The sequence below is a fragment of the Lepus europaeus genome, chromosome X (genome assembly GCF_033115175.1).
Source record: "Lepus europaeus isolate LE1 chromosome X, mLepTim1.pri, whole genome shotgun sequence".
In the NCBI taxonomy this organism is placed as follows: domain Eukaryota; kingdom Metazoa; phylum Chordata; class Mammalia; order Lagomorpha; family Leporidae; genus Lepus; species Lepus europaeus.
Genome location: NC_084850.1, coordinates 21,898,031 through 21,925,051, shown reverse-complemented (window position 1 = coordinate 21,925,051; position 27,021 = coordinate 21,898,031). Strand labels below are relative to the sequence as shown.

Here is a 27,021-nt window from a genome sequence, read left to right as displayed (position 1 = left end):
CACCTTTTGAGGCACTCACTGCCCTGCATCGCCTATCTTAGCTGTTTGTCCTCCTCTTGCTAGAGTATAAATGGTTGATGACAGGGCTGGCTTACTCACTACTGTGTTGTACCTTAGCATAGGTGCTAAGGTGCTTAATTTCATGACTTATTCAGAAAACAGCCATGTGCTTTTGCCCACAAAAGATGGGCACATGTCTGTAGCAGGCACACACCTCAAATACAGCATTTATCAAAACATACTACATTTGCTTGTCTGTCCCCCTTTTAGACCATGCTCAAAGGCAGGGATTGAGTTGTATTGATCTATGCTTTCTTTGTGTTTGAAGCTTAGTAGTTTTGCATATGTTGACTGGTTGGCATGAATGCATTGGTCAAAGAATGAATAAAAGATAGGAACATGCAGAGATTTTTGGGGAAATCTAACAAGATGCCTCACTGCACAGGCACTGCATTTTGTCACACAATCATCTGTTTCATCCTGCCATCAGTTGTGAAAGCTGGTGGAAAACGAAGCCAAGATACCTGTTTTCATTTACACCATCTGAAATGTTTGGAATACACATTCTGGATCTTATGCAAATCTCTAGCCACCCTTGTTTACAGCACAGGGCCTGGATAAAAGGGCTAAGTGTTCCTTGAAGCTAAATGACTGACAAGTCTGTCCACCTTTATTAGGTACCTATTTAAATGGGTTCAATGATATATTACCCTGGGCACTTGAGGGTTGCAATTTAAGGCTGGCATTGCAGAGAGAAAGAAAAAGATTTATGGAACAGGATAGAAGCAGCATTGGATCAGAACAGTGGAAATCTACCCCCACTGCAGGGAAAACAGTTACTTGAAGGGCATCTTTCAATTTTCACTGGGTAGGGTTTTTTGTTTTAAAGACTGGCTTGCTGTCTGTGAGGCCAGTCGGAAATAATAAAAGCGGACTCTTACACAGGGCGTACTTTGTGTCCAGGCATTGGTCTATGTGATTTGCATATATTAACTCATTTCTCATTACAACCTTTTGAAATGGATACCATTATGTGCTCCATTTTAGACGGCATGAAACGGAATGAGAGAAGTAATACAACGCAATCAAGGTCATAGAGCTAGAAATGGGGGGAGCTGAGAATCAAACCCACGCAGTCTGGCTCCCATACATCGAAGAGGAAAGCACTCGTTTGTGTGTCTGGTTTACCTGTGTGGATTATAAAGAAAATCACTTAGCTTTTCTGATCATGACAATCCAGCACTTATAAACTGTTATATGCTAGGGACGCTAATACAAGCTTTAGTTGCACTCTCTCATTTCTTTCTCACAATAACCCCGTTGAAGTAGTTTTTAATCCCCATGTCAAAGGCAAACACACACACACACACACACGTACACAACCGCCGCCACCACCACCCAGATTTAAGACACAAAGGTTAAAACGATTCGCCCATGGACTGAAGTACAGGCCGGCTGAGTCCACTACGAGCTTCTCAGTCTTTGCTGGCAGTGAAATGAGGCGAACGGAGGACCTCAAAATGATGCCACGGGAGTACAATGAAATAATGGATGTGAAAAGGCCTTGGTGAACAAGTGTAAAGGGAAAAAGGCCTACCCACTCGAATCACTGTTGAAAACCGGTTACCCAGGGCCCCAGTCCAACGGTTTCTAGTCCCAACCCTGTCCCTTCTCTGCCCAACCCACAGCGATATCTTTGAATCTCTTTCTCTATATCCTCGGATCCTGCCCCCAAACACTTGGCGAAGCGGCAGAGCGGAGAATAGAAGGTACGCGCGCGACCAGGAGGCGGAGCCTAGCCACCCCGATCCGTACAGGAGGCGGTTTGCACATGCGTAGTAGTGCTGCGACTTCACTTGCCCTGTCTCTGAAGCCAATCAGAGCCCGCGGCGCGCTCCAGACGTATAAACGCGCCGGAGAACGTGTGCGTGCGAGGGGGGTGACGTAAGGGCGCTCCGCGAGCCCGTCTCTCCTCGAATGAAAGGAAACAACCTCCAGCGACAGAGCCCCGCTCTCAGGCGCTGCAGGAGAACCGATACCGACTTCTTTCTCTTTCCCCTCATTGGCGCTTCTCTCCCGCCCTCCGCCTCTAAGCCCCGCCGGTGAGTCCCCTCGGAACCCTGGGACCCCCCATTCTCTGCCCGGCGGGAGAAGACAAGGAGGATGGCGGTGGCCAGGCCGCCGCCCCTGCCCGTTGTTAAGGGGGGGACTCTTGGTGGTCTCGCTTTATTGTCAGGGACCCCAGAAGCGCCGCTCATTGTAGGCGCTTGGCGAAGAGGCTGCTGAGAAAGTGCTTTGGAGGTGCCGGAGGAGACATTAGCCTTGAGCCTCGACTTCGGGGGAGGGGGCGCGACATCCGAAGAGGGGAAAAAGCGGAATTTTTAATGTTTACGGTTGCTTAGGACACATTTGGGAAGAAGGAGACATTCAGTTTAGGAAGAGTAAGAAGAGGAAAAAATGTTAGAATGGCAAGAGGGTTAGCCTTACGGAATGAGGAAAAACTCCGGGGTGGGGGGAATTAGGGGTGAAACTGATGCAGAAGGCGAAGCTTACAACGAAGACTATTGGAGGGCGAACTCCTGGGGGAGGGGGTCTAAAGAAAGTGGTAGGGTACTATTTTCCTGGTTTCTGGAGGATTGCAAAAGGACAATTAGGGGACCTTGACTTGACTACGGAAAGGAACCTGCTGAAGTATTTGAGAAGAAGATAGTTTTGCGAGTTTATCCAGCGCTTGATTAGAGAGAGGGAGATCTTGGAGTTTAGTGTGTATTGGGGAATAAATAACGGAGAGGAATCGGTACGTTAATGTGTACCATCTTTTATTATATGGACGAAGAGCACCGTGTTCCTTTGCAATTTCCATTCGTTTCGATGTTCTGCGTGGAAGTTAAAATCTTTTTGTTTTTGAAAAAAAAAAAAAAAACCTTTTCACGGGCTTACTGCGTAATAGCAGGTCGTATTCATACGGTTCAAATTCTTCTCTACCCTTGATTTTGAAACAACTGGAAAATTCCTTTAGTTTCCTTTTGAATAACCGCAAAAAGCAGTGCGAAGCGTGTAACAATATCGTGCAACCAAATTCAGGTGCCCTTCCGGTACATCTCTTGTTCGTTTATTTCTCTCCACTGTAACTTTCCTGCCAAATACTGCTTCTTTTGGGGATCACGTTTATAAATTCAGATGTGTATATTTCAACTTGCCTGCGTGTGGGTGTTTTAATCTTCCGGAAGTGCAGTTTTTGTTTTTATTTAGTTTGTTTTTCTGTGAAAATGCTCTTTCAGATACCAGACATTGAATGAGCTCTCGACTCGGTTCTTGAATGCTCTCCTTGCTGTTTCAGGTTATTTCTGTCTCGGCGCTTCACAGCATCTTGGAAAATCAGAAACGCATTGATCGCTTCAGCTTAACTAATCTGGCTCTCATATGTTTTCCAGGCATTTACATTATGTTTTTCACCCTATTACTGTTGTCTCTTTAATTTTTGTTTTGTAACATCCATATTGCAACGTTCTTTTTTAAAAGGAAAAGGTTCCATTGTTGGGTTACAGTGATAAACTTTGATTTTGGCATGCCCTGAAAACCATTGTAAACTAAAATTAAAATGCCATATAGCTGTGGATCATTATAAACCCCCTTAGTATTGGTCCTTGGAGTGCCCCTATGCTGCTTAACTAGAGACCACAAATGTGACAGCATTAGATAAAAGTCTGTATTTTCCTGATAAAGACATTTTTGCCAGGAGTCATTGTTTCCACTTATGTTTTACAAGGAGGCTATAGAAAAATTAGCAAGATATGCACAGATGCATTATTTGAATTTTAGTGGAAAAATCCATTTAGTCATTGTACATTGGGGAAAGTTTGCAATTGGTTTGTAGTACTTTTTGTGTGGGGGGGCTCTGTTCGCAAATGAAATTTAAACTAATTACAGAAAAATAAAGTGTACCTTTTCCCCCTCTTTTAGATTTTACAGCCTGTGAAAAGTAGAAGAGTAGGTTCTCCATTCACATGAGAAATTTACCTGTTTATTAATCGGAAGAGGCAAATTCAATCTGGATAGAATTTGGGGGGTACCATTTCAGCATTAATTTTAAGAATAAAAAGTAATTTACACTCTAGGAATTTTATCTTAAGCCGGTTTTATACCCGCTGCTAGGAGTGTATAGAAATTACACATTACAGATGTCTGTGCAGATTAGATTTATAATGTGCCATCCTTTCAACTGGCCAGCATGAGCGGGAGAAATGCTGAATACATTACAGTGGTTTTTGAGTGCCTACTATTCACTGCATAGTAGTAAAGAAAACTAATTTAAGCCTCAAATAGCAATTTTTGGCACTATTTATGAATCTTGGTGTTTTGCATAGTTAATTCTAAAGGTTTGGGCAGTTTCTGGATAAAACAACTGAGCACATACTTGCCTGAGCAAATGCAAACACACTTCCCCTTTTGTTTCTTTTGTTTCTCTGTTATGTCCTTTTTTTTTTCCCGTTTAATCCTAAAAGTATTTGCTGCCTGTTTTCAATCAGTTTCACGGTTTATAGCCAGTGCTGTGAATTTAGTACTATTGCAAAGTGTCTGATGGCTGTTTGGAAGACTGAGGTATTTAAAATTATAGATAGCCTTAAGAGTTTGTTAAACCCATCAAAGCAAGGACTGTCAGGGCCTTTGAAGTTTCGTTAAAAAGAAAATTCCAGATGTAAATTGATGATGAGAGGACATGTTTGCTTTGTTGCTTCCCACTTAATTTTGATGAAGTATCTGAATTTTTATATTGAGAAATGTTGAGTGGTTTGTAGATACACTACCACCTTGCTGGCATCCAGCTGTCACTGTTCTTGGTGAACAGGTACTTTCTCAGAAAACTACATTGTTGAAACAGTATTATGAACATTTTCACATAATGAAAATGGAAAACTTTTAATCAATTAATTACTTTTAATAAAAGTTTAAGATTGGATTGATTATGATACGTGTTCTCACAGCCTGGCTCCGGGACTGTTGACTTGGGAAAACTACAAAAATGAAATAACTGATTTTAAATCTGTTTGCTGTTGTTCTGAAGAATCCATGTTGAGATTGATGATCTAAATCTGAAACCTTTTGTGGCAGAGTTTTTCTTCCCTTTTTTGTTTGACTATGCTACCTATAATTATAATTCGACCAAATTTAAGGCTCATTCAGAAAATTTTTCCTTCCATTACACAATATTATTAATGTAAGTATGGAAGTTACCACCTTTAGAAAACCATTGTCCGTTATCAGTTTGTGACTTTAATTACCAAGCAGACTTGGAGTAAATCGCAGCATCATATAATGTAGTTGTTTTATAAAGAACTGAATCCTAAAATTCATGTCTTTGACTAGTTTGTTAGAAGCTTATTTTTTTTACTTGAAAAGGAAAAAGAGTGGCAAAAATGAATTTATTAAATACATACACATGATGTTTTAAAACTTAGAAATAACTCAAGTTTAAAAATAAATCAGTGTTCCAAAGTCATGGTTAAGTAACTACACTTTACTTTTACTGATTTATCAACATGTGAACTTTAAGAAATTGGGCAGTTATAGGAGCCTGTTCCTTCTGGATGTTTTGTGGTGCTCTTAGTAGTTTTTGCTTAGATACATAATTTTCTCCTTGAAAGGGTACCTTGTTACACATAAAATATAGTTGGCATTAGGCTTTGCCAGCAGATGATTTAATATGATACATTTTTATCCACACAGAAATAATTCTAATTGTTTCCCATATTCCCTAATTTGGAAGCAGCTTGATTTTTCTCACTCTAGACTTCACTTAGTTATTTATCTATAAATACATTTGTTATGGAGGCATGTTAGATTTTAACATTAAGTTGTATATGCTTTTTCATTTATTGATTATTGTGTTTAATTTGATTATTAACTAACCATTTGAAAAATGAATGTATTAAAACCTAGGTCAAACATTAAACAACTGACATGAATATGTATACACTGATTTTTAAAATGAAATTAACTGTTTTATTGCCATTCTTATTCTCGGTAGCATTTCTTAAGGCTTAAAGTGGCAGTCTAAAGGCGATTTAAAAATCATGTCAAGCTCAATTGAACAGAAAAAAGGGCCTACAAGACAGCGAAAATGTGGCTTTTGTAAATCCAATAGAGACAAGGAATGTGGACAGTTACTGATCTCTGAAAACCAGAAGGTGGCAGCACACCATAAGTGCATGGTGAGTATCCTGGCAGCACCTAAGAAACCTTGATGCCACTCATGAGACTCTTAATAGCACATGAATATTCCTAAATACTTAGAAAACTCAGCTAGGATTTTAAAAAATGATTTATCACTATTGCTATGCTGTTTTTAGTAGTAGAAAATTTCCTTTTAAATTTAGCATCTCATTCATTGTTTTACAGTAATTATTTATGAACCTTATTTTTTAATGTAATTTATAGCTATTTTCATCTGCCTTGGTATCATCACACTCTGATAATGAAAGTCTTGGTGGATTTTCTATTGAAGATGTCCAAAAGGAAATTAAAAGAGGCACAAAGCTGGTAAGTTGGTATTTCTGCCTCTTGAGTATAAAAATTATTTTAAATTTACTATGGAGGAAATGCTTATTTTAGAGTATATTGCATTGTTAACAGTATAATTTAAAATCACAGGCTTTTTTTTTTCTGAGCCAGCAAAATCCAAGACTGGGCTTAATTTATTTACCACTCAATAAAAAGGAGTGAATCATTATTTACATAATTCAATTTTTTTCTTTTCAAAAAGAATTAAAGTCCTCTTAGAGGTTGTGTTTACTTAGAAACCAAACAGTTTGCTTAATTTGAATATGTTTTAAAATTTGTAATGATATTTTCCATAATGCTGGTACATTTCATATTCCATCATCAAATTATTGTGGTCATTCAAGTAAAGATGAAAATACTCTCTCAACAGGAAAATGTTAGCACTTGACACTCAAAGTATTTTACTGTGATTCAACTATATAACCTAGCATTTATGATTTTGGATAACTTCTGTGAATTTTATAGAAATTTTTCTGAAACTGTACTATGGTAATGGCCCTGTAGTTGTCTTTACTATCAGTAACCAGATTGATAAGGTATTATATTGCTCTATTGAAAAAGTAGTATCGTTTCAATTGGTATTTATGGCACATTGTGGTTTACTTTGAAACATTTAATTAAGCAATTTATTTTCATTTAGTTCTTTTTCTTGTTTGAGCTCTTTATTGAAATTGCATCTGTACTTGCACCTTCTGTAGCTTCACTATCAAATGTTTTGTTATTTTAAAGCTGTGTCTGTGTTTTTAGTCATTGGATGATCTCTTATTTTGCAAACAGTCTTAGATGGTAGTTTTGGGATGAAATGGTGATGGGAAGAGGAAGGTTATCAGTCTTCTAGTATTAAGGAAAAAAAAGTAACATGAATGCATTTAAGTTCAAAGATAACGTATGAGATTTACTTCAGGATAAATTATCTCAAATTCTGGTGTCAGTATTGGTGAAAAATGAGAATTTAGAGGTCAGACTGTTTTGTTGTGAGATCTAAGCTGTGAAAATCTTTATTTTCCCCACACTCAGAATCGTAGATAGTAAATGAAAGCTCCATTTTTAAAAATGTGATTTTTGTTTGGTTTTTAAAGATTTCTTCATGTTACATGTGCTGGGTTTTTTTGAGAACTAGAGCATTATGTTTTTATTTCTTAGTCCTTACAACAAACTCCGATGAAAAGAAAAAATACTAGTTATTTGGAAGTAGTTGGACAGTCAACCTTATTACCTCATTATTTATTCCTTGTCATGATGATCATTCCTGGAAAATGTTTCTATATCCTGACTGGTTAGCATTTTTGTCATTTGGCATGTCTGCTATAGTCAGAACTGGAGCAGTTTTGGTCTCTGATGTTGAAATATCATTAACAAATATGCCATGAAGTGGCACTATACATCTAGCAATATTGCTAAATTCATTGGAGATTTAATTTATTTGGACTGTTTGCAAAGAACACATCAGAACTTTATGCAAGTTTCACTATTACTGTTTTGATTAATTTTAATGTTAGAGTGTAGGGCATTAAATTCCCCCTTAAGCGTAGCATATTATAAGTAACTAAACTTGGACCTTGATCCAGAGAGTGGAACAATTCTGGAGGTGAGAGCGTAAGCTGTAGTAACAGACTTGAGTAGATCTCAGCTCTGTTCCTCATTCGCTGAGGGACCCTGAGTCAGTGATTTCTTTCTCTAGGCCATGTTTCCATCACTTGCAAAAAGGGGACAATGTTAGTACTTGCCTCATGGAATTATTGCCAGTATTAAGAGAGAGAATATACAGGGCTTAACAGAGTGTTCAGCACATGGTTAGGACTTGATAAATGGTAGCCCCCATTGTAGTTAGTGGTTGTAAATAAAAGTAAGATCCTGCTAATGTCATTGTAGGATAATGAAAAGCATGCTGGTCTGGCAAGTCATGAGGCCTATTTTTTTAATAACTGCTACTGACACATTCTTTAACCTGAGACAAGTCAGCAACTTATTTGTCTCTTTGCCAAATGTGAATAGCTAATGCTGCATCATTGCTTATTATGTAGCGATGTTGTGTGACTGCAAAATACTGTGAAAGAGATAAAGATTTACCTTAGAAAAGATGTTTCAGAAGCCATTTTGAGACTGTAGGCATTTAACATTGAGGAACAGTGGCAGGAGGAGAGAACTTTTGAACCTGGACATAGCATTTTGCTCCCTTTCCTTCTCCCCAGATGTCAAAATTTAAATAACTTACTTAGGGGATAGGAGAGCAGGTTTCTGTATTTAACTTTGAAATAATTTTTGAGACGCTCTTTACCTTCAGTTTTGTTCCTTCCACACTATCACGTTTTACAGGTTTTTTTTTTTTTTAAGATTTATTTATTTGAAAGGCAAAGTGACAGAGTAAGCAAGAGATCAGTCTTCGTCTGCTGATTCACTCCCCAAATGCTGCAACAGCCAGAACTGAGTGAGGCTGAAGACAGGCGCCTGCAGCTCAATCCAGGTCTCCCACATGGGTGCAGGGGCCCAAGCACTTGGGCCATCTGCTGCTGCTTTCCCAGGCCATTAACAGGGAGCTGGTTCTGAAACAGAGCACTTGAGACTCCAACCAGTATTCTGATAATGGGTTGCCAACAATACAAGTGGTGGCCTAACCCCTGCGCTGGAGTGCCAGCTTCCCATTGAATCTTTTTTTTTTTTTAGATTTATTTATTTGCTTGACAGTCAGAGTTACACAGAGAGAGAAGGAGAGGCAGAGAGAGGTCTTCCATCGCTGTTTCACTCCCCAGATGGCTGCAAAGGCTGGAGATGTGCCAATCCGAAGCCAGGAGCAAGGAGCTTCCCCACGCGAGTGCGGGGGCCCAAGGGCTTGGGCCATCTTCTACTGCTTTCCCAGGCCACAGCAGAGAGCTGGATCTGAAGTAGAGCAGCCGGGACTAGAACCAGCACCCATATGGGATGACAGCACTGCAGGCAGTGACTTACCTGCTACGCCACGGTGCCAGCCCCCACCCCCCCAATTGAATTATTTTAAAAAGAAGATGTAACAAATAGCCAAAATTCCAGATTTTAATTTTTTTCTTTACTTTACCCTCCAGAGATTTGCCTTTTTAAATTTTCCTTTATTTTTTACTTTTCATTTATTTGATCTCCCATCTTGTGTTTCACTCCCCAAATGCCCTCAAACAGCTAAGGATGGGTGAGGCAAAAGTCCCGAGCTTGGAATTCAATCCAGATCCCCCACAAGGGTAGCAGGGATCCAACAACAATCACCTGCTGCTTCCCAGGGTTACACATTAGCAGGAAGCTGGAATTAGAAGCAGAGTTGAGACTTGAACCCAAGCATTCTGATATGGGATGTGGGTATTCCTGTGGCAAACATTTTGTGTAACCAATACAAGGGCTGTAAATCAAATGTGGGGGGGGGGCACATGAAGGCCTTTATGTAACTAGGTAAAGTACATATAAACTAGACAACCAACTTCCCTAATTGATTTTTTAAGGCATTTTATTCTGTGAGCCTGTTTGCCCTGGCTCTTTTTCATCTGGATTTCTTGGTGAAAAGTAGGTCATGAATACTCACTGAAAAATCAAAAGCTGGAATACTGGCCCCTGAGTGCTTTCAAGACAGATTCCAGTCTACCTGAAGTTGGCACCAAAGGTGCTTATTTGCCCCCAAAGAAAAGGACAGAGAGAAGAGGCTGAGACTTGTGAGAGTTTAGACCAGATGGGTCTGAGTCCTGTGAGGATGGTGGGCTAGTAGGGAAGAAAGTACAGGTGTGCAGTTTCTGTGTTCTTGGCTGCCATAGGCAATTGTCCAAGGTTTTCAAGTCAGCCATAAGAATCAGAAGAGGAAAGCCATCCTACATAAACATATTCATCTCTTTTTACATCATTTTTAAGGACATAGTGCCAAGATGGACCATGAAAAATTTGATAGACTGCTAAGGCTTTTATCATTTGAGGCCTTGTTTTTCCAGTTTAGATAGATACACAATTTTTCCAGAATGACTTCTAGTGCCTACTGAAGCCATATGGAGAACATCAATCTGTACCATCTATTCTTACTCTAAAGCCATCTAGCCAAGAAATGCAAATTTCCAAGTAAAATCATGACTTATCATTGCTTTTTTTGAATTTAAGGAAACATTGGAGAGCAGTATATTTGAAGAACACTCTCTCTGGATAAAGCTAGGTGATGCAGTCACTAAGATTATCTATGTTGGATAGCCACTATTCTAATTGGGACCTGTGTCAGAAAGAGTTCAGAAGGACATTTAGTTCACCTTCCTTACCCCAGGCGGGATGACCAACCTACAAGCCATCCAAGAGAAGATTGTTGTCTGCCCTGTGTTTAAATACGTTAAGAAATTGTGACTTTCCCCAAGTAACCTAAAGCAGGACCAATAATATGTTACTGGTTCAGAGTTGAGAAATTCTTCCTTCTGTATTACTCGAGCCTCTTTCTTAATTTAAAGCTGTTTATTCGAGGTCTGTCTCCTCCCATTAAAAAAGTGATTTTTTCCTCTTATTTAAGAAAAGAAATCCTTCATATACTTGATGATCATCCTCACAACTAGACTTTCCCTTTCTTTCTTTGTTTCTTTGTTTCTTTCTTTTTTTTTTTTTTTTTTTTTGGACAGGCAGAGTGGACAGTGAGAGAGAGAGACAGAGAGAAAAGTCTTACTTTTGCCATTGGTTCACCCTCCAACGGCCGCCGTGGTTGGCACACTGCGGCCGGCGCACCGCGCTGATCCGATGGCAGGAGCCAGGTGCTTCTCCTGGTCTCCCATGCGGGTGCAGGGCCCAAGCACTTGGGCCATCCTCCACTGCCTTCCCAGGCCATAGCAGAGAGCTGGCCTGGAAGAGGGGCAACCGGGATAGAATCTGGCACCCCAACCGGGACTAGAACCTGGTGTGCCGGCACTGCAAAGCAGAGGATTAGCCTGTTAAGCCACGGCGCCGGCCGACTTTCCCTTTCAAAACTAAATTTTACTCAACTGACTTATGAAATTCTCTGAACATTTTCCTGCTTTTCCCTAGCAGTAGAAATAGCTAACATTTATTGAATACTTCATATGTGCTGGGGACTAGGCTGAGTATTTTAAATGTGTAATCCTGTTTAATCTTCAGTCATACTATGAAATAGGAAAGTATTTCTTTTTACCTTACACCTATGGAAACTGAGGCTCAGGAAAGTAGCTTGAATGGTCATAGAGCTAATAAGTGCAGAGCTATGATTAGAATCCAGGGCCAGTTGGCTCCAAAGACAGAATCCTAATCATCAGGTTACACTAGCCCGTCTTTTAAGATACCCACCTCCAAATCACATTTTTAAAAATGAGATGATTAGAGCCTACTTTTCTTTTTCTTTCTTTTTTCTTTTTTTTCTTTTTTTTTTTTTTTTTTGACAGGCAGAGTGGACAGTGAGAGAGACAGAGAGAAAGGTCTTCCTTTACCGTTGGTTCACCCTCCAATGGCCGCTGTGGCCAGCGCACTGCGCTGATCCGAAGCCAGGAGCCAGGTGCTTCTCCTGGTCTCCCATGCGGGTGCAGGACCCAAGGACTTGGGCCATTCTCCACTGCACTCCTGGGCCACAGCAGAGAGCTGGCCTGGAAGAGGAGCAACCGAGACAGAATCCGGCGCCCCGACCAGAACTAGAACCCAGTGTGCCGGTGCCACAGGCAGAGGATTAGCCTATTGAGCCTCGGCGCTGGCCTAGAGCTTAGTTTTCTCATAAAGATGGAAATAGTACTGAATTTAGGATATAATTAGATTCCTGTTAATTGATATGTTTTGTAAATAGTCCCTTAATTTTTAGAATGACAATCCTATATGCATCCCATGTAAGAATGTTTTGATCATTACCTGCGGCCTCTGAAAATAAAAAGACATTTTATGTAGTCTTTATGTACTCAGTACCAGTGGAGTGCTGACACTGTCAAGAAACAGGTGTCTAAATTTGACAGTTTATTAATAGGTGTTGGACCTACCACGAATCTGCATATATGACACTTCATTTTGTACACCTTTTTATTCTTCAGTCTTATGTAATTATGGAGTTAACACTGCTTCCTAAAGGTGGTAAAACTAAAAGGATGTTGTTGAGTATAGGAAATAAATTAGCCATACTAGCATGGGTCATTGAGATAGGCAGTAATGGACTAGAGTTGAGTGAGGTGGGCTGATTGCAGCAGGGTCTTTAAATGTTCAGACAGGACTCCTGGAAAGCCAAAACACTAGCCAAATAGGATAAAAGATTGCAAATGAGGTCTTTTGGGTTTTGTCTCCGCCTTGTAATTGAATGTGAAGCTGAAGTTTCTTTTTTCCCCCAAATTGTACTTAGAAACCCCACCACCCCAGCCCCTTCAGGTTTTTCCTCCCCTGGAGCCCCACTTTGTGCTGCTCTGGCTGGAGGTCTTTGACTCTAATAAATCTTGCTTTTAAATCTCAAAAAAAAAATAGATAGGGATTTCAACACAGGAAGATAGGGATGGGAAAGGGCATAGGATTTTTCAGGAGACAAGTGATATACAATAGGCACCGTGGAGAATGAAGTACAGTGGTGGCAGCATAGTTATCTGCTCTACATAGATGTCCTGCAGGCATCTTAAACTGAACCTGTCCCAACCAGTATTCATAACTCCCTCACCCTGAAACCTCATTCTCTTTTGTGAATCCCTGAACTTCAATTCCTTCTTCTTCGTTCATGTTGAGTCTATTTCTGGGATGTCTGTGCCCTGTTGTCTTTCTTGAAACTACCCTATAGCTAATTCCCATCTTCCAGTGCAATGCTGGTGATTACTTGGGCTCTGCTTTTATAACTTAGTGTCCCTTACTCAAAACCTTTCATGATTCCTTGCTTATTATTATACAAAATAATACCCAGAGGCTTTAGCCTGCCATTATTATCTCACCTTTTTGATTCCTCTCTGCTCTCCTGTTTCCTGAACTACTTCTGTTTGCCTGCTCCCACTGCTGTGCGTGTACTGATGTTCACCCGTGCAGTTCCCTTTTCTTCTCAAAAGTTGTGTTTTTGAAGTCCAGCTCAAACTTCAAATTTTACTTGTCCTATATACAAGACGTTATGCGTGTGCATAAGCCTTTATCCCCTTCTATACTATGGACTGTGGGACACTTGGATTGTATTTTTTGCCTGTCCTTTTGAAAATATTTAGTTGAGTACCTACTTTGCACCAAGCACAATGATAGGCAGTTTAAATGTAAATATGAATAAATATGGGTTATCCTTGCAAGTATGTAAAGACTGCCACAGGAGAACTGGGAAAGAGGACCAAAATTAATTCTACCGGAGATATCAGAAGGCTCCATATAAAATGATATTTGAAATGTGTTTCACCATGAGAGTCAATGGGGAAAAAGTTTCAAGGAGGAGGAAGTGGGCACAAACATTAAATAAATATTAAACACCTGTGCTGTTTAGAGTATGTGGCTCATTTAGCTTTCAGTAAGGGCTGGATGGAGCACTCACCACCACTTTGCTGTCTGCGTATGTAGAAGCAGAAGATGCTAGGTGACTATTGGTGCTACTAAATCCTTAGAGCAATGGTACCTAAGCAGCTTCACGAAATTGGGGGGCAAGAGGTGAATTGCAGTTGGGTATCTTTTAAAAAGAGTTCCCAGGTGATTTTTGATGCACTCTTTTGGCCATGCATCATTGTTTTAGGATAGTGGTTAGCAACATTTTTCTGTAAAGGACCAGATAATAAATACTAAGACTTTGCAAGCCACATGAGCTCAGTTAAAATCACAGACAATACGCAAAGAAATGAGCACAGCTGTAATCCAATAAAATTTTATTTACACAATGAAGTGGTGGGCTGAATTGGACCTACAGGAGGTTTGCCTTAGGTTATTTGGGGAGGGAATGAGGTAGATTTCATTTTTTGAAGATTTGCTCAGTGACCCCATTATCATCTGTGTACATGCGTTATGAATGTATTCATAGGAATTTTTTTACCAAACTCCAACTATGGCATGCAGATTAATTTTAATGTGTGCAAGTATTTTATTTGTCATTTATATTAAAATGAACTTTACTTTTAAGGTAACTAAGAATAACCAGAAGGCTAAAGAGAAACATTAAGTCTAATGATGGAGAAAATTGTGTCTTTGATTATTACTGAATAAGTTTTTTTTTAATGCACCATTTTTTCTTTGCCTTCATTTAATTTTTTTTATAATTGGGAATACTATAAATTTATGTCATTACATAATTCTCATTTATTTATGCTAATAGGGGAGAACCAAAACCAGTGATACAAAATAATTTATGATGTCTTGCTTTGGGGACTGTCTTCATATTTAGTTGGGTAGAGTACTTCTCTTCAGAAATTAAATACAGCATGTAGCATGAAACCCGTATCTTAGAAAATATGGAAAACAAGATTTCACACACTCCAATAAGAGAATTTATATTCCTTATCTATTGTGATCCAAATGTTATATGGAGTTGGAATATATGTTACTCCAAACAAGATTGGAAGATTAGGTTAAGTAAGAACCTGACAGGCTTAGTTCACTTCCTTCTAGCTTCAAGACTCCTGAAATGATGTATTTAATAAGTACTTAGACTTACTCTGTTATACCATTAAAAACTTAGCAAGTAATTTTCAGTTACCTCATTTTTTTAGAAGTGCCTGGAATTTAAGGTCCTAATGTGGTTTTCAAACAACCTGTCACTTTTCAATGACTTTGACAGCTTTTGGATTTCATTGTTGCTTTCTTTCCATTTAGACCTTTTATGCAGTGTTATGTTTATGTTTTTATGTTGGTGTTTTTTTTTTTATTTTTGATAGGCAGAGTGGACAGTGAGAGAGAGACAGAGAGAAAGGTCTTCCTTTTTGCCGTTGGTTCACCCTCCAATGGCCACCGCGGTAGGCGCGCTGCAGCCAGCGCACCGCGCTGATCCAATGGCAGGAGCCAGGTGCTTCTCCTGGTCTCCCATGGGGTGCAGGGCCCAAGGACTTGGGCCATCCTCCACTGCACTCCCTGGCCACAGCAGAGAGCTGGCCTGGAAGAGGGGCAACCGGGACAGGATCGGTGCCCCGACCGGGACTAGAACCCGGTGTGCCGGCACCGCAAGGCGGAGGATTAGCCTAGTGAGCCGCGGCGCCAGCCATGTTGGTGTTTTTATGATATTAAAATGCTGGGCTTTTTAAAACAGTAGCTGTAGGATTAAACAAAAACAGTTAATGAATTCATATTCCACCCTCCCATGCATACTTTTTAAAAGGAATTTTTAATAAACAAATCAGGCAGCTGTCAGTTAGCCAGTAATTCAGAGGGCACCCTATTCTCTATGTTGGCTATGCGTGGAGTTACCATAAAGCAGTGAACTTGGAGTTAAGTACGATTTGAAAGGGCATCTCTGAAAACTTAACACAATTGCACTATTCTGCTTTCTGATTTTTAACTGGAGATAGTTATCTGTTAATAAAACCAAAAACCAAGCACCTGTGTGAGGTGAGCTGTTCCCACTTCTTTTTGATTCTGATCTTCTGTGAAAATATCCTAAGTATCCCGTCATCCACTACCAGTACTTTTGTCATTTTTCTCTTTGCCTACAGGCTCAAGAACACGGGCTGTTTTTGTGCCTTCCTTTGCAGTCACTGTGCATTTGTAGCTGTTTTCTTGGAGCAGGTGTTTTGAGAGTAGTAACTACAATACTTTGAGAATTTATATCTGAACCCCTGTAATCACTTACATGTGTAGTAGATATACAGCAAGTAAGCTGGGCAAAGCTACATTGCAGGGAGTGCTTCCTCCCTGGGTTCCATGTGGCTCTGTCTAGACATCAGATTGAAGCTTTTCCCCAAGAGCCTTTTTCTGCATACCCTAGAAGTTGGCCATCTCATTCTAGTTTTACTACCCCTTAGCTGGAAAGCAATATTTTTCCTTTCGCTACTTAAGATTTCATTTTGCAAACTAAATTTCAGTCCTGGTGTAATTCAGGTGCCTGAGGAACAGCTATGTCCCAAACTCTGATTCCTACCAGACTTTAACTAAGTCATGGTCCTGATAGTTCTTGTACCCACTCTCATATGTGACTTAGTTCCTCTTTCATCTGTGGGTCAGCTCCGTGAAACTGATGTATAGCACAGCTTACCTTTAAGTTAGTGTAGCGTCTAATAGCTGTATAGAGATGCCACACAGAGACCTATAAGAGGATAAAGTTGCCTTTTCAAATCTCCCCAATTTGGAACTGGCATTGAGGTTTACTAGGCCTACTAAGGTAGCAAACTAATAGGAGAGTAAATCTGTTTAAATCAAGAACTTCACATTACGACACTAGCAGGATATTTTGAGATCATTCTTATTTCTATGTAACCTTTATATGTGTGTTGACAGAAAGAAAGAAGCTCTCAAGAAAATATCTGATATATGGGTCAGGCCTTTTTTTGGCAGTGGGGCGAAGTCTACCATTGTTTTTGAAGAAGGTATTCTCGTCACGTTAACTTTCATTTCCCCATATTGAGGGAGCCATGGGTACAGTGCAAGCATGATGATGAATGGCAGCTATCAGTTCTGTTGAGGGCCATGAGGAATGGTGAATTGGAGAGCGAATGTTTCGTATGAAGGGGGATACCATTATTTGGGTCCAACCAGCTGGTGCCTTAATGTGGCAGTGGAGATGGTGGTAGTAGCGGAGATCCCATTTTCTAGTTCTACTTTTTTTCCAAGAGAGGGTATCTTTTTTTTTGTTAGTTCCCACAATTTAAAAAAAAAAGCTACTAGCCAGCTTTCTGATTTTTCAGCTTTTTAAATTTTTCTTTTTATCTCTTCTTGGTTCTCAGCTTTGTTTATAACAGAGCTAATTTTTTTCCCTAAACGCTCATTTCTGTGCCTATTCAACTGGATCATTCTCCACAGTTTTATTTTTCTCAATCCTAGACAGACTGTTTATATATTTTTAGAAGTCCCTGAAGATAATTATGTTAAATCTGCAGGTATTGGAAATATGAATGAGAAAAAAACGATGCCACAAGATTTTGAAAATCTTCCAATAACAGCTTACAATCAACAGATTTATTGAGCTTTACTTTATAAAACAGCTTTAATCTTCAAAAATTTCCGTATAGAAGGCATTCAATAAAATCTATATATTTATAAAGATAATTAGCCATCTAAGGGGATAAAATGGTGAGAGTCAAAAATGAACACTTCATACGTTAAGTCGTGAAGGAGTTCCAGGAAAAGGATTGTTTCAGGGGTTGGAATATAGGGTAGTAGACTGAAAGATAACAGTTATTTTTGCTTTTTGCTTGGATAGGTAAGCAAAGAAATATAATATTTTATTTGAATTTCATTATGGATATTTTTTGCAATTTTGTTAGTACCTTGCCAAAAATTTGATTCTTTGTATATGAACACTACATGAATTAGATCCTGTGAATTCTAATTCAGCAAAATGCTTGAGAAGAATTTTCCACACTGAAAATATTTTTATTGGTATTTCTTTCTCTTCCTTGAGTGAGACTGACAATAAAAATAAAATACTCTTTCTCTCACTTTTTAAATTGCTATAGTTAACTGGTTATTTGCAAAATTGCTTTTTTTACTACAGCAGCTGAAACCAGTTACTCTGGGAAGAATTGAATTTATAAGCAGCCAAAAAACTGTTTTTGATATATGTTGGGTTTTCAGTTTCCTTTTCATTCACACCGGAGAGATGGGTATTGAAAGCATTTTTTAGAGTATTTATAATTTTTTTTTTAAATTTTGTGCATATAAAAGTACTTTTGCCCATTGTGGGAAAATCGAAAATAATAGGGAAAACCAACCACTCAGAGAGAACCCTTTGGCATTTTGCTTTATTTATTTCCATTTACTTTCAAAGAATATATGTTACAAACATAATTGTGATCATGATTCACATAGTTTTATATCTGCCTAATTTTTTCACTTAGCACATGTCAGCCTTTTCTCATGCCATTAAAATTTCTTTGAAAGAGTGGTTATAGATTATTGCTTCAAACAGATGTGTTATGATTTATTGAACATCTTTCACTTATTTTTCATAGGTTGTTTTCCATTTGGGGTTGTTTTAAACAATCCTACAATGACTGTGTTGGTAAATATACTTGTTTGGATCGAACTTTTTTAGTTCAGATTTATGGAAGTAAAATTACTAGATCAGAGAACATAAACTTTTAAAAAGCTCTCCAGTAAGTAAGGCAAATGACTTCCCAGAGAGCGTGTACTGATTTCCAGCAGCACAGGAGTGTGCCTAGCTCACTGTCTTTCCAGCATTGAGCTCAATACAGTATTTTTAACAGCAACTCTCCTTTCAGTTTTGCTTACTAATTGAATTCAGCGATGTGTGTTCCAGATGTACCTATCTGAATCCATTTTAGATGCATTTTTAAGGTAAACTACTTGCTGTAGAGTCCTTAATGAGGTGGGGTAACATTGAATTTATTAACTTTTTAAAAAGTAGGTTGCAGAATAGTGTGTGCAGAATTCATGTAAGCATCATAACACTATAAGGCGTCTGCTTGGTGAGTATGAATGATTTTTTAAAGTTTTTTTGTTTTCTAAAAAATTTCTATAATTAGTCTGGTTTTTGGTCAAAAATGTGATTCCCTAAAATAATAGAACTTTATGATTAAGCTTTCGTACAGATGTTCTTTAAGAATTTATAAACCATCCAAAACCTTTCCCCGCTTGATAATTTGGCAGAGTATGTCTTCTTACAGTAATACTTGAAGCTTCTGTATTTATTTAAGGAAGTGAGGTCTTTCTCAAGTACTAATAATGGGTACTGGCCCTCATGTTTTCTGGGAAGTACCTGTATCGAGAGTGGTTCTGTTTCTGACTTAGATATGAATATTTTTAAATGATAGTGTCACTGAGAGTTTGAGTGTTTGACTTGCTTAGAGAAATGTAAGAAATTTCATTGCAATTTGTATTAGCCTCTTGGTACATCAGAATTGCTTAGAGGCAAAGAAATGCAAAAGTTAGGATAGTAAGTGTGTTTTATGTTCAAATTAATAAAGAGGACTGAGAACAGTTTAGAATGAGGTATCTAGCAACCAAGAAACAAATTAATAGTGTTTCATATTTATCTTATAGCTTCAGTAAAAGTCTGCTTACACAGTACACCCCACTATGTGAATCAAAACCACTAACAAGCACTGTTACATACTTTTTTAAAAAGAAAGTTTTTTAAATCTAGAATATGAGCTAGTTAATCAATATGAATTATCCATTAAACTTAGGAGGTAAAGTATATTAAAATACCTTAAAAGACTGTTGTATCTATCTGTCAAAAGGTAAGTACCTGATTAAACTGAAGTAGGTGAGCACATTTTTACAATGCGATCAACTTGATTCCACAAAATATTCTCAGAGCTCAATATATTTAAAAAATTACCTAATTCTTTTATCTCCTCTTGTTCCTTCACATTAAGTTGATTTTACCAGGTTCCTAAATAGTGTATGAGGCTTTTCCCCCCAGAGATTCTCATTGATTAAGTGGAAATTTCAAAAAATTTTCAGGTATGAGGAGACATTTTCCCCAAGGTCTGATCCTTTTGTAATGTTGTGTATAGCTCATGTTCCTGATCTGTATTTCAACTTTTTTCTTGACCACAATGAAATAACAGACATTAATAATGTCCCATTGATTCTTGTCAGTGTTTAATATGAGGAAAAAATACCCTTAGAAGAACTCTACTCAAATTATTTCTAGGAAAGAAAAGTAGCATGATTAATTGCAAAATTTTTCAATAACCAATTTGTTTTTCTTGACAGAAATTGATACACCTCTAACCTGATACCATGGCCTCAGAAAAATCACATACTACTAATAATACTTTGTTGTTTTGCTGTAGATGTGTTCTTTGTGCCACTGTCCTGGAGCAACCATTGGCTGTGACGTGAAAACATGTCATAGGACATACCACTACCACTGTGCTTTGCATGATAAAGCTCAAATCCGAGAGAAACCTTCACAAGGAATTTACATGTAATTATCTGACTTCTCTTTAAGTTTCTTTAAACAGTCATATCTTCTTTAGGCATTTGTAAAGATGTTTCACATTTCAGAGTATTTTATCCTCGTCATGAAGAATATTTTTGATAAGGGGTTTAATGCTCAAAGTTGATATAAGAAATTTCATAGTAAGATGTTTTCAGCCAGCTTGTGAAAGGGGTAAAGTATAGTGCTCATTTTTCTTATTTTGTAAAATGAGTTTAGGGACAAACATTTGCTGCAGTGATGCCACTTGGGATGTTCTTCTGCCCTATCAGAGTGCCTTGGCTTCAGTCCCAGCTCTGCTTCCAATTCCAGCTTTGTTTTAATGCTTACCCTGAGAGGCAGCAGATGATGACTCAAGTACTTGGGTCCTTGCCACCCACGTGGGAGACTTGATTGAGTTCCAAGCTTCTTGTCTTTGGCCTGGTCCAACCCTGGTCTGTGGGAGGCATTTAGGGAAAGAAACAGCGGATGAAGATCTCTGTGTCACTGCCTTTGTCTCTGTCTCTCTGTCTGCGTTCAAAAAATAAAAATAAATAAAATTAGAGCACATTATGACTATATTATTGTGAGTTCTAATAACAACGACCAAAAATTGAATTTCATTTTGTTTGTGTACTTGATAATTTTCTGTATCTTCCTTTTTTATAGGGTTTATTGCCGAAAACATAAGAAAACTGCACATAACTCTGAAGGTATGTCATTTAGCCACTTTTCAGTTTTGAGAAGAATTTTGAGTAAAATATGAGTGAATTGTACAACACTAATTTTTACCATAAAATGTCTCATTATTAAATATATTTAAATGAATTGACAAAAGCATTAGAATAAACTAATGTATATAGTGGGAAAAGATCAGAATTTCTAAGAAAACTTTTATCCCAGAGTTCTTGCAAAATGTGTATTGAAAATTTATATCTCTTTAGGAAGGAATGATCTAGTGGTATTGTGTTTCCGTAAGGGTAGTAACTGGAATCCTTGTTAGCATCAGTTATAAGTAATGTTAACTTGGGAATACTAATACATTTTGAGATCACCAGCCTTTCTATTAAACATTTATTCAGATTGTGCAGTAGTCCCATCCTTTATCTGCAGTTTCACTTTCTGCAGTGTCTGTTACCCTCAGTAAATCATAGTCTGAAAATACTAAATGGAAAATTCCAGAAATAGTTCATACATTTAAAATTACTCATTACTATACATTGGTATAATTGTATTAATTGTTAATCTTTTAATATGTTTAATTTATAAGTTAAACTTTATCAGAGATATGTATGTATATACAGGAGAAACCGTATATACAGGCTTGAGTACTGTTCACCAGGGGTCTTGGAATGTGTCGTCTACTGATGAGTGGGGACTAGTGTCTAGGGAACTAGTATCCTAAGTATAGACGTGTTTAGAAGTAAATTTAAAGTAAAAACTTTTCAAGTTATTTAATACTTTATTTCACTTTATTTCCACTTGAATTTATACAAAACCAGGTTAGTCATTTTTTAAAAATTTATTTATTTATTTATTTGAAAGAGTTATATAGAGAGAGGGAGAGACAGAGAGATCTTCCATCCACTGGTTCACTCCCCAGATGGCCACAATGACCAGGGCTGGGCCATCTTCTGCTGCTTTCCCAAGCATATTAGCAGGGAACTGGATCAGAAGTGGAGCAGCAGGTACTTGAATCCGTGACCATATGGGATGCCGGTGCTGCAGACAGCTGCTTAACCCCCTGCCCCCCAGGTTAGTCTTGTTTATGTATAGTTAGCCCAAGTTGTGCTTAGTCTTTAAAAAGTATGGGGAAGTTCTTAAATTGAACTGACTTGTTTCAAACCTTTTCAAATAGATGGTCTTGATATTTTTACTATGAATATAAAATGACTTAGATTTAATCTGATTGTTCTATCCCTTTATTTAGAGAGCTTTCCAGTTTTTATTAGTGTCTAAGAATACATTGCTTAGAAATTAGAATGACTTGATCACTGTTGTTTTATGAAGTTACTTCTTTTATAAAGACTACTCAATAATTATGGTTAATGTTAAAATTGGTGACCTTTTTGTTTTAAAGATTTATTTATTTATTTGAAAGGCAGAGCCACACAGAGGCAGAGAGAGAGAGAGAGAATCTTCTATCCGATGGTTCACTCCCTAGATGGCTGCAATGACCAGAACTGAGCAGATCAGAAGCCAGGAACTCCCTCTGGGTTTCCCACATGGGTGCAGGGCCCAAGGACTTGGGTCATCCTCCTCTGATTTCCCAGGCCATAGCAGAGAGCTGGACCAGAAGTGGAGTAGCTGGGACTCGAACCAGTGCCCATATGGGATGCAGACCCTGCAGGTGGTGGCTTTACCCGCTAAGCCACAGCTCTGGCCCCATTGATGACCTTTTGGATCTCTTAGATCTTGGCTTTTTTTTTTTTTTTTGACAGGCAGAGTGGACAGTGAGAGAGAGACAGAGAGAAAGGTCTTCCTTTTGCCGTTGGTTCACCCTCCAATGGCCGCCGCGGTAGCGCGCTGCGGCCGGCGCACCGCGCTGATCCGATGGCAGGAGCCAGGTGCTTCTCCTGGTCTCCCATGGGGTGCAGGGCCCAAGGACTTGGGCCATCCTCCACTGCACTCCCTGGCCACAGCAGAGAGCTGGCCTGGAAGAGGGGCAACCGGGACAGAATCGGTGCCCCGACCGGGACTAGAACCCGGTGTGCCGGCGCCGCAAGGCGGAGGATTAGCCTAGTGAGCCGCGGCGCCGGCAGATCTTGGCTTTTTTAATACAAAATGATTTTGTTTCCACCCATGGACTCCAGATTAATTGGAATAAAGTGCTGGTTAAAAATAGTCTTTAGCAAGAACTAGTCTTTAAGTTATACTAGTTAAATAATAAGAACAGAATGTTTTTGAAGTGAAATTTTGTGACTGGAAAGCCTTTATATTTCTTTCTTCCATTTTCTCCTCAATTCTAGAATGAAAAATCTTTTGCAAAACAGTAAGAGTAAGCTTTCTTACCTTTCATTACTTCACATTTTAACTGTATTACTTGATACTCTATAAGATTATAGTGGCCATATAGGTTAGTTGAGCTTTTAAACTCCTGATTTGGTGAATACAAGTATATTAGCATCCTGAGACTGGATATTTGGGACATTTAAGAAGGATGATTAAAATATACTGATTACTAATAAATAGCCAGCTGGCATTTTTATAGGTTTCTAAAGCTGATAGTACCATCTAGTGGTAGGGAAAAGTCACTGCAGACTACATAAAGTGTGTAGAATAATTTTGACTACTTGTTTGCTGTGAATTTATTAGTGAAAGAGATCTAAGTTTGTACTTTTTAAGGCAACTTTTCTTTTAATGGAACTGGCGGTATTACAACAGTCTCACATTTCTGATGACAATGTATTTGAATTTTGGGCTCAATGTACACTTTTGTGGAATGTTGGGGGTCTCTTATGTCATTAGTATATAAAAATGTGTTTATACTCATATTGTAGAACTTGAAGCATGATTTATTATTTTAAAATTTTTATTTATTTGGTGCCAGCACTATGGTGTAGTGGGTAAAGCTGCTGCTTGCTGTGCTGACATCCCATATGGGTGCTACGTTCAAGTCCTGGCTGCTCCACTTCTGATCCAGCTCTCTGCGATGGCCTAGGAAAGCAGTAGAAGATGGCCCAAGTGCTTGGGCCCCTGCATCCGCATGGGAGACCCGGAAGAAGCTCCTGGCTCCTGACTTCGGATCAGCCCAGCTCTGGCCATTGTGGCCATTTGGGGAGTGAACCAGCAGATGGAAGACCTATCTCTCTCTCTCTCTCCCTCTGCCTCTCTGTAACTCTGCCTTTCAAATAAATAAATCAATCTTTTAAAAAGTTTGTTATTTATTTGAAAAGCAGAAAGATATCTTCTATGTATTGGCTCACTCCCCAAATGCCCACAGCAGCTAGAGCTGGGCCAACCCTATGGCAGAGGCCCAGAACTCAATCTGGGTCTGCCACATGAGTGGCAGGGACCCAAGTACTTGAGTCATCACCTGCTGCTTCTCAGGGAAGCTTTAATTGGAAGAAGAGTCAGGACTTGATCCCAGGCACTCTGATATGAGATGCGGGCATCTCAAGCCACATCTTTTTTTTTCTTAAGATTTTTATTTATTTATCTGGGAGGTACTGTTACAGTGAGAGGGGCAGACAGAGAGAAAGATCTTCCATCCGCTGGTTCACTCCCCAATTGGCTGCAATGGCTGGAGCTGAGCCGATTCGATGCCAGAAGCCAGGAGCTTCTTCCAGGTCTCCCATACTGGTGCAGGCGCCCAAGTGCTTGGGCCATCTTCTGCTCACAGGCCACAGCAGAGAGCTGGATGCGAAGAGGAGCAGCTGGGACTAGAACCGGCACTCATACGGGATGCTGGCACTACAGGCGGAGGATTAACCTACTATACCACACCACAGCGCCAGCCCCCAAAGCTACAATCTTAACTGCTATGCCACGTGCCTACCTCTTAAAGCATAATTTTGCCATGTAACAGAGTTTGTATTATTGACTTTTAGCTTTTATCACATTTATCTAGCTGAAATTTATTTTATAGTGAGTGCTTTGTCAGAAACCGAACTTCCAGCTGTTCAGATGAAAAGCATGTTTCTGCTCTGTGGTTATGATTTGTGACGGGGAAGGGGTGTTACAGCATTGTGGGAGGTACTGTTTAAGGGATTGTCTTCAGAACTGTATTATGCTGGTCTCTAGTCTCATCATTTGCTATCTGTGGCTCAGAACTTTGCTAATACTTAAAGTATGATAAACACTATGTAATTCAGTCAGTCAGCTTTATATAACAAGAACTATTTTGGAAAATATTAAATTTGAGAATAATTTCATATTATAGCAATTTAATTTCCCCACCTTACATAATATACTACTGAATATTAAATACCTAAAACCCACCAGAGAAAATGGACTGTGAATTTCTAGGAACATTTTGTTTACAGTCCAAGATATTTAGCTTTGTGGATAAAATTTTAAGCTGTTACTATGGCACTAGATTATTAAAATGCCAGTCCCAGAACTATATATTTACTGGTTAGTGGTGATGGCCTTAACATAGACTGCCTATAGATTGACTTGAAATGTGCACAAAAGCATTTCTGATTCAAAACATATCTCCCCTATCAAATGCAGCAGCCTAATGAGTGTAGGGTCCCTCTGGAATTATATGCAGATTGGTAAATTCATGTTGCCCAGGCCTGTTAGATAATTGAGGATATAGGTATCTGCCCCCAAAGACCTTGAAGTATAATTTGAGGGATGTGCATTTGGTAAATAGTTGCATAGTTTTTGGTAACTGGAATAAATGCCAAGAATGAAAAATACTGGGGATCATTAGCACATGTTGGGAAGGAACTTAAGAGTTTGATTTAAATTAAGTCTTAAGCAAGTAAAGTTGGAGGGGCATTCTGTGCAGAACAAAATCTTACAGGTGGAAAGTAACTGGATGTTTTCAAAGGACTGATTTTTAAAAAGCAATGAAAGTAAAAGGTGGGTAGAGTGGCACAGAGATTGGGAGAAGAATGGCATGGGTCCGATTGATAAAGATTTTTGGCTATTATCATAAGGATAAGAAGTGATTGACAGGGTGGGGCTGATGCTTTGATTGGGCCATTTGGTCACCTGACTTCTAGTAAGCCAGGCTGGGCAAAGAATAAAGCTTATTGTACAAAATGGCGAAGGGGTCAGAGCCCAAGATGGTGCCACGGATAAGAACATACCATTTTACTAATATTTCCCCCTTTTGTTTTTTATAAGGCAAATGTTGTATGGGATTACATTGGCCCAGAAGTCCAGGAGGGGTGGAGGGATGATGATTATCGTCTAGAGCTGCTTCCTGCTGACATGGGGCGTTGTCTGAGTCATGATGTCCTGGGTGGGGAGCTGAGTATATCTCTGTAGTAGCATTTGGTTGACCACCTGGTTGGTGAAGAGTTTGGTTCATTACATTATCACTTCCTGTAAAAACTTAAACTGACAATGTAGTATAAAAGCTAGGGTGAGAATAGCAGCCAGGGGCCGGCGCTGTGGCGCAGTGGGTTAATGCCCTGGCCTGAAGTGCCGGCATCCCATATGGGTGCCAGTTCTAGTCCCGGCTGCTCCTCTTCTGATCCAGCTCTCTGCTATGGCCTGGGAAAGCAGTAGAAGATGGCCCAAGTCCTTGGGCCCCTGCACCCGCGTGAGAGTCCAGGAGGAAACTCCTGGCTCCTGGCTTCGGATTGGTGCAGCTCCGGCCATCGTGGCCATCTTGGGAGTGAACCAGCGGATGGAAGACCTTTCTCTCTGGCTCTACCTCTCTCCATAACTCTGTATTTCAAATAAATTAAATAAATCTTTAAAAAAGAGAGAGAGAGAGAATAGCGGCCAATGGTCCTAAGGGCAGCATTAACTAAGTGGGGGAGGGAGCTCCATAGGGAGGGAGAGAGAAGTTTATTTGTAGAAAAAGTTCTGAGTGGCCGGTGCCGCGGCTCAATAGG

The 27,021-nt window shown here is 39.2% G+C and overlaps 1 protein-coding gene across 4 annotated transcripts in view; it reads left to right on the top strand.

Annotated features, from left to right (window-relative positions):
- The first annotated feature begins 1,940 nt into the window (after positions 1 to 1,940).
- Positions 1,941 to 27,021, top strand: part of PHF6 (PHD finger protein 6) — a 67,164-nt gene continuing 42,083 nt past the window's right edge. For 3 of the 4 annotated variants that reach the window (XM_062183719.1, XM_062183720.1, XM_062183718.1), the window contains exons 1-5: positions 1,941 to 2,102; positions 6,029 to 6,212; positions 6,439 to 6,540; positions 20,379 to 20,512; positions 21,173 to 21,216. In XM_062183719.1, coding sequence (XP_062039703.1) covers positions 6,075 to 6,212; positions 6,439 to 6,540; positions 20,379 to 20,512; positions 21,173 to 21,216 — 418 coding nt within the window. In that variant the 5' untranslated portion in view covers positions 1,941 to 2,102; positions 6,029 to 6,074. The remainder of the gene's footprint in view (positions 2,103 to 6,028; positions 6,213 to 6,438; positions 6,541 to 20,378; positions 20,513 to 21,172; positions 21,217 to 27,021) is intronic. The other variant, XM_062183721.1, reaches the window with a different exon arrangement.